General features: G+C 32.5%; 1 protein-coding gene across 1 annotated transcript; it reads right to left on the bottom strand.

Moving 5' to 3' along the window:
- Window positions 1-2060: 2060 nt before the first annotated feature.
- On the bottom strand, window positions 2061-6248 carry LOC143536050 (S-adenosyl-L-methionine:benzoic acid/salicylic acid carboxyl methyltransferase 2-like). Its single transcript, XM_077030133.1, has 4 exons — window positions 6136-6248; window positions 3105-3518; window positions 2580-2834; window positions 2061-2491 (listed from the first exon to the last, which is right to left on the bottom strand). The coding sequence occupies exons 1-4, from the start codon at window positions 6208-6210 to the stop codon at window positions 2132-2134; spliced, it is 1104 nt and encodes a 367-aa protein (XP_076886248.1). The 5' UTR covers window positions 6211-6248; the 3' UTR covers window positions 2061-2131.
- Between the last annotated feature and the right edge of the window lie 2019 nt (window positions 6249-8267).

Raw genomic sequence — 8267 nt, 5'->3', positions numbered from 1 at the left:
GTGTTTGGCGGGGGAGCCTCGTCTTGTTGTCTCTCCAACTGGGTATCGGTGAATCCCAGGGGAGGATTATTTACTGCACTTGCCCCGGCTTGGGTAACCGGGGTAGTGTGTAAAAATTGTGTACTCGCCGGTGTTCCCCCTAGTAGCTGGGGTTGTGGTTACCGGAGTTTCTTGGTCACTCGTTGGCCTTGGCACCGGAGTAACCTTAACAATCTTTCCGGAGGTTTTGAAAAAACTGAGAAAATTAGTTCTAGCTTTTATGCACGGATGGCGCCAATGAAGAAACACTAAGTGACCCCGGCGGATTACGGATAATCTTAGGGTCAAGTAGATGTTTCCCACGAGGGTTAGGTCCGGCAAAGATGGTTATTCTTCTGATGACCTGCAAAACAGACACCGTGAGCTCGTCACTGAGAAGGGGGGGGTACCTTCTTGTGACCACCCTCCGGCGTGAGAATCAGACTAGATTGCTCTGAATATAAGTGTATATTAAGAGGAATAGCTAGAGAAGATATGTGATGATATAAGATGATCATACCGTTCCAAGGTGTTGGAATATTTATAGCCGAAGGTAGGTTTCCAAGCAGGTACAGCCAGCTGTATAATATTCCTTTTCTACCAACTGTGGGCTACGCACGTGCCGTGCTGGTGGTTGCTGGGTAGGCAGCGGCTGATAGTGACATGGCCGGCTGTGTACTATTCCTTTTCCACCAACTGCAGGCTATGTACGTGCCACGATGAGGGTTGGTGAGTAGGCAGCGGCTGATAGTGACATTTTGTACTAGAGCGTGCTCCTCGTCGTACTGTTGTCAGTGAGCTGTCACCCTGTGATGGGCTGCTTTGGTCAGATCTTGTCTATTTTGTCCATACCTTGGCAGGTATAGTACAAAAGATCCTCCGGAAGCGTACGGACTGGCTCATTTGGGCGGGAGTATTCCCGCCTTGCTCATTCCTTCTTCAGGTGACATTACTGAATTATTGAGAGTTAGTGCCTTGTGCGTGTAGCCTTACTATTAGTGCGGGTAGCCTTCCCTGATGGCTTGTATCCGCAGCTGCGGGAACAGGCGGGGTACTTCACCATTGGGAGGCTTTTCCTGCGGGAACAGCTGGCGTACTGCGCGTAAGGTCTTCATCTCTCTGAGCATGGTGAGTCCTGCGGAACCAGTTGGTCTTTGCGCAGACGTCCCTCTTCAAGGTGAGTCTTGCGGGTCCAACTGGGCTCTGCTGGGACCTACCTCTTCACTATTATATTCTAATTATGATCAGAAGATGCAGCATTTTGTTTGAACATCAGAGAAAACATTTACATTCACAAATGTAAAATAGTAATCCAAGTAGTTGTTTCTTAATGCATGGCAGATGCTGAAATCATAAAAAGATCATCCTTTTCGCGCTTGGCCTTCTATCTGAACATGGAAATCCTGATATTATTTGTGTACCTCGCAAACACTTCCTCAACAAGCGAATCGTCAAAGTGAGTCAATACCAAAGGCTCTGCAACCGCTCTCACACTTCTGCCCGTATTGTATCCTTGTACATCCTCTTCAGATACACACTGATATAAATATTAGGGACTATTCTTGCATCCCAATTCACTTCAAAAACCTCAATACTATTAATGGTGAACGACCCTTCTTTCTCAACTATGTTACTGACATCTTTAGGACTAGGAGTGTGCATTGGAATGTCGAACAAATCCAATTTATCTTCTTTTATAAGACCCTGTTCAACACTTAAGATTAACTAAAGTAATTAACTTTAAGTTTATTTCTTAGATATGTTTATGGAGAATGGATCCATAATTAATGAGTCGAAGGCTCCACAAATTAATTATGTTTATAAAAGTTTTCATGCTGAGTCAGGTCACTGTTAGGAAATAGCTGGTTTGTGTAAATGCAATCAGCCAATCAAAATATTTAATAATTCATTTTTGATAAATCCATGTTTACAAATGTTGCATGTGGAACCAAAACAAGATTTCGGCTACACAGAAACTTATATATTTTATTGATTGAACAAAAGATAAAACATTTTATTTGAACCTTACAGAAAAGCAATTACATATTCAACAGTAAAATAGAGCAATCCAAATAGTTGTTTCTTGATAGTAGAAGCTCAAATCATAAACAGATCATCCTTTTCGGGTCATCGCCACAGTGACATTAACGAGCTTGGCCTTCTCTTTGGACATGGAAATCTTGATTTTGTTTGTATACCTCTTAAAAACCTCCTCAACAACTGATTCGCCAAAGTGACTCAAGACTAAAGGCTCTGCAACAGCTCTCATACATTTGCCCATATTGTATCCTTGTTCATCCTCTTCAGATAAACTGTGATTGCTATCTGTGCATGCATCCCAATTCACTTCAGTAACCTGAAGACAATCAATCACGAACGACCCTTCTTTCTCAACTCCATTACTCACTTCTTTAGGACTTGGAGTGTACTGTGGAATGTTGAATGAATCTAGTTTCTCTTCTTCTATAAGTCCCTGCTTTCAACAATTTAAGGTTAACTTTAAGTAATTTTAAGTTATATCTCAAAGAATCAACTATTTAAGTTTAAACAATAGTTTATACCTCGGCAATCATATCATTTAAGGAAGCGGCTAAGAGGTCCCATACGTAACAACATTCTTTGCTACAAGGATCATCACTTTGCCTCCCTAGTATTGTTAAGACCATACGCCCCCCACTCACCATCTCCTCCGCACGACACTTGAGAAATGTCAAAAAATCGCTTTGAAATTGCTCACGGTATGCTTTTATTACGCTAGGAGGGCTTGTTGTTGACATGTATATGTTTCCCTTGTTTGTATTCATCATTTTAGGAACCTGTTTAGTTAAAAAATTTTATTCCAACATAAATTTATCGTCCTTATATATACATTATAAGTCGAGTTGATTATCTATTATAGTTACTATCTGTTTTATCTTTAAGTTGATTTGTTAATTATTTTTTATTTCTAGTTTAGAATAGAAGTTTTCTCATTATCAACTATTATTATTATTATTATTATTATTATTATTATTATTATTATTATTATTATTGAAACCTTTCTATAAAAAGATTTTTGAGAGAGACAGAGAAAGAGAACCAAGTACCTGAGAGAGCCACATGAGACTGTAGGAAGAGTAGACAAAATGAATGCTTTTTCTAAGAAAAAGCCTGGTATAGAATGATCCAGGAACACCAGAAACATAACATGATGAAGAAGAGTTGGCCACCAATTGGCTTGCAAGGTTCTTTTGAAATTTTGACACTGAGAGAAAAATGTTGTTGAAATCATTATGTGGTAGGTCGTTTAAGTATATTTGTATTTCGGGTGATTCACCATTGCCTAATTTGAGTCGGATCTTATCAATTGAGTTAACGAGCTCCGATACCACTAATAATGTGTTTGGTCCAGATGAACATCCAAGATCAGCCATGATTAGAGTTTTCGGGAAATTCATAGCCGAATAAAGATTGGTCAAAGCATCATCGATTATGGGTTTTGTCATTGATATAACCTTTCTCTACCAAGCACCAAACGTTAACAAAATACATAAATTAGTGTCTTTTTACACTAACTAATAAAGCTTACACACACACGTATATATAGATATAGCCTAAGTATAAAATAAAAACCCACTTGAGTTGTGAAAACTTTAGAAACTCATTCTCAATCACATGTTTTTAATTAATGTTTAAATCTTGTGGTCCACAATTAAAGTGAATAAAAAATGTAAATATAAATATAACTTTTTCTCTCTTCTGAAAACATATATAAAAATTAGTAAAAAAATGTTAAAAAATAGCAAAACATTTTTTTTATGTTTCGATGTTTTGTATTAAATGTTACAACATATATTACATATAACAAAAAAAACAATGTTACATAGGATTTTCGTGGGTTTTCACAACTCAAGAGGGTTTTCATTTTAACCTTACCCTATATATATATATATATATATATATATATATATATATAACATGCATGCAGATCATGAATTAATTTAATGAGCAGTAAAATATTGTTCAAATAACATTTAAAGCGAAATTATCTCACACACACACACACACACATATGTGTGTACTAGCTTTTATCTCTCGTATTACGGAGTTGTTTTACATTATTCGTTTTTAATATATATATATTTTTTTGGACTTTTATTTTATTTATTATAAGAAAGTTAATAATATACTTGTGATATGATAATGAAAGGGTTTTACAAATACATGAGATGCTATAACCTGGTTTAAAAGGTGTGTGGTAGGGCTGTAAACGAACCGAACGAACACGAACAAGGCCTTGTTCATGTTCGTTCGTTAAGAAAATAATGTGTTCACGAACACTTACCGAACGGGATTTTATGTTCGTGTTCGTTTATTAAGGAAATTAATGTGTTCACGAACGGTTCACGAACACAAACGAACACAAATAAAATCGGCAGAGCGTAGATATTAAGACCGATGTATTCATCAATGTGAATAATGAAAGCCTGTAAACGAGTCGAATGAACACGAACAAGGGCATGCTCGTGTTCGTTCATTTAACTTTAAAAGAACACGAGCACTTGATCGAACAAATATTTATGTTCATGTTCGTTTATTTAAAAAGGGACATTTGTGTTCGTTTGTTTAAAATCTAAAAGAACATAACTGAACAAAGATAAACGAACATACATGAACAAATGTAAATGAACACAAACAAACTTAAAAGAACTTAAATGAACACAAATTAACAAATATAAAACCTTTAAACAAATGACATATCTAGATATTATTTAATTGTTTTTTATTAATACATAAATGAACATAAATAAACAGACATAAACGAACATAAACGAACGTTCATGAACATAAATGAACAAACGAAACATGTGTTCATGTTCGTTCGTTTAATTAAACGAACACAAATTTTTTGCTCATGTTCGTTCGTTTATTAGATAAACGAACATAAACGAACTTTCCGCCGAACGATTCACGAATAGTTCACTGAACGTTCGGTTCATTTACAGGCCTAGTGTCTGGGTTTGGTGAGACTCATGACCCACTTATTTTTTTACTATAAAAGCGTTTCTTAATTATAAATAATATTTTTTTTTTCAAAAATTGGATATTAATTTTTAGATTATCTCTATTTTATAAGATTTTTATATCAAATATTTGGTGAGATTAATTTTTAATTTAAAGAGATCCTATAACCTGTTTAAGAGCTATCTAGGTTTGGTGAGACCAATACCGGTAAATTCGGGTCAAATGCATGAGAGACATTCATTTACAAATAAAGCAATCTGGTTGTTTGAGAGAATGTACGAAGCAACTAGAGAGCTTTTAAAGGTTTCGTTTATATATTAACTTTTAAAGTTTTCATTATATATATATATATATATATATATATATATATATATATATATATATATATATATAGTCAGGTTATCCTACAAAAAGAGACAAATATGAGACCACTCAAAAAAATAATGAAAAGTTAATAAAAAATCATAACTCAAAATTTAATAAAAAACAAAAAATGTAAAATCATAAAAATGTTTCCACCGTCTTCCTCAATAAAAAAAACCTCGAAAAAGACACAATGTTAAGAAAAAAAAAGATCATTTTGTCTTTCATTTATCATTATGTTTATGTTTATGTTTATTTTCGTCAATAATTATGTATTTTTTCCTTGATATTATATTTTGCGACACATTGTGTCTTTTTTTATTTATCATTATGTTGCTTGTTCATTTTTGGCATTGCGTCTTTTTTCTCGACATTATGTTATTAATTTCAGCTGTTTTTTTGGAACGACAGTGACGGGGAAAACATTTTAGTTTTTAAAATTTATATTTCGAGTTATGATTTTTTTAAATTTTTTATGGGTTTTTTGTGTGACCACAAATCCTTCTCACACATTTTATTTTTGTCTCCCTTTATATATATATATATATATATATATATATATATTGTGTGTGTGTGTAAATCGTTATATATATAAATCATTTGTAGGTATATTTTCTATAATAACCTACAAAAGTGTAGGTTAACATTTAGAAATGAAATAAATATCACAAATTAATTTGATGAAATTTTTCAAGAAATAATATTGAAATTCGTATGAGGTTTTATACGTGTAAAATTCATGATATATACCTGTAGAAGAGAATTGTTGGAATAGCTATAATCTCCATTTCCGCCATTCATACGAAGCACATCACTCACGTCCATCTCTCTCACTGACTTCCGCACAGATTCCTCTGATCTCTCTCACTACACTGAAACACTCACTCTCCTCTCTCTCTCTCTCTCTCACTACACCAAGATACACTTCCAATTAATATGCCTCTTGCGTTTGGGCTACCTCTATTTATACATACTGATGACCGTGTATCGTACCACAATAATTTTATAATCATAAAACATTTGCAATATTCTTTTCATATTTCGTGATGGTTGTTGAGACTATTTAATTAGTTGATTACTATATTTTGTTTTCATATATAATGGATGGTCTCAAATGACTCGAAATTTAATCATGTTTCGTATTGTCCTTTCCATACCAAAGAGTACCCTTCTAAGTAATAGTTACAAGGTATGGCGTTGATGAGACTCTTTATAACTCTGTTTAGTTACTAAAAATCGATCAAAGGTGGTTAATCTAATCCAGAATTAGATTCAGTCAGCCAACTTGGATTGATTTTTACTTAAAAGAATATAAATAGAATCGTATTTCTATAACATTAAAGAGCGCATATCATTTTTTTAATTAATGACTAGCAATTTTCAAAATATATATGTATTTCTCTTATTTATGTTAGCATTCACCTATTTTGTTATAAATATTAGTAAACTTATGATTTTTGGCATATACATATATAATATCCAAAATCTATTTTCTATACATTTATCATGTCCGGAGGTATCCGAGAGTACTCCGAGTACACCAACTCACAAATCAACCGTTTAGCGACTTTTGCAACATTGTTTTGATCGCATACCATCAATCCAAAAAACTAGTTCAATATAAGATATTTTGAGAACACTGAGAACTCATATGAGACATGAGAACTTTAAGAATCACCTAAAAATATGTGCTTTTTTTTTGTTAATTTGGAAGAGCTTCTATACACTTTTAGGAATATTTTCAAAATGGAAAAAGAAAAATGGCGATAGAATTTTTTTTTAAATTCGACCATAGGTACCGTTTTCGTATGCTACATATGTCGCATGCACTTTCATATAGGCTTTAATAATGTTTATGTCCATGCTTTGTTACTTTTACATTAGTATTCACAACTCGATTTTGAATAAAACCTATATCGAGACATATATAAAAGTAAGCACGTCATAGTGGTGTATTCTAAATTTTATCGAAGATGATATTTTAAAAGTTATAAAATAGAAATAAAAAATGTTTAAAGTTAAATATAATAATAAAATAATCAAAATATTAAAAAAAATCAAAACTAAACTCATAAACAAAAGGGGTGTTGTTTTGTACGTCATCGCAGCAGCCCATTTGCTAAATTAAAAAAAAAAAGTTAGGTTAGTCACTATTTTTTTCAAATATTTAAAATTTATAAATATCGTTTATTTTATAAATAAATGCGTTTTTTCCGATTAAGAATAACCATAAGAAGGATGAAAGTGTTTTTTTTTTTGAAAATATTTGTTTATATATATACACATATATATATATAGGGAGATGATCAAGAGAGAACTCCTTTTTAAAGAGAGAACTAGAGAACTAATAAAGAAATATTTTTAATTTAATTAAAAAAACTATTTTTAAATTTCCGTTTTTGCCATTATTCTTATATTATGTTACCATTTACTCGAAAAATATAAAAAAAACTCATTGTAGTGCACATATGCAATACATCGACTTTTTTTTATTGCATATGTGCACTAGTGTGTATTTTGATACGTGCAATAATGTTGAATAGCATATATGTAATTTTTTGTATTGTATTAGTGCAATAGTGTTATATTATATACAAAAATATCAAAAAAACAATATAGTGCATATGTGCATTAGTGTTGTATTACGTATATGCGATAGTTTGTTTCAAGTACAATTATTAGTGTTTGTATTTGCATATATTCAATAGTGTGTATTGTATAATGCAATTGTGTTGTATTATATGCAATAAAACACTATTGTATATACACATTAGTGCACATATGCACTACATCGCCGGTATTTTTTTTAGGAACAATATCATCTTATTAGAAGGAGGAAAGAAAAAAAATCGCAAAATATTTTTTTAAAAAAAGTTAAAAAT

This window comes from Bidens hawaiensis, unplaced genomic scaffold (assembly GCF_021521415.1).
Source record: "Bidens hawaiensis isolate Kalapana, Puna unplaced genomic scaffold, B.hawaiensis_p1.1 tig00010732_1, whole genome shotgun sequence".
NCBI classification, from domain to species: domain Eukaryota; kingdom Viridiplantae; phylum Streptophyta; class Magnoliopsida; order Asterales; family Asteraceae; genus Bidens; species Bidens hawaiensis.
Note: the sequence above shows the minus strand (reverse complement) of the source record. Positions and strands in the feature narration are given on the sequence as shown.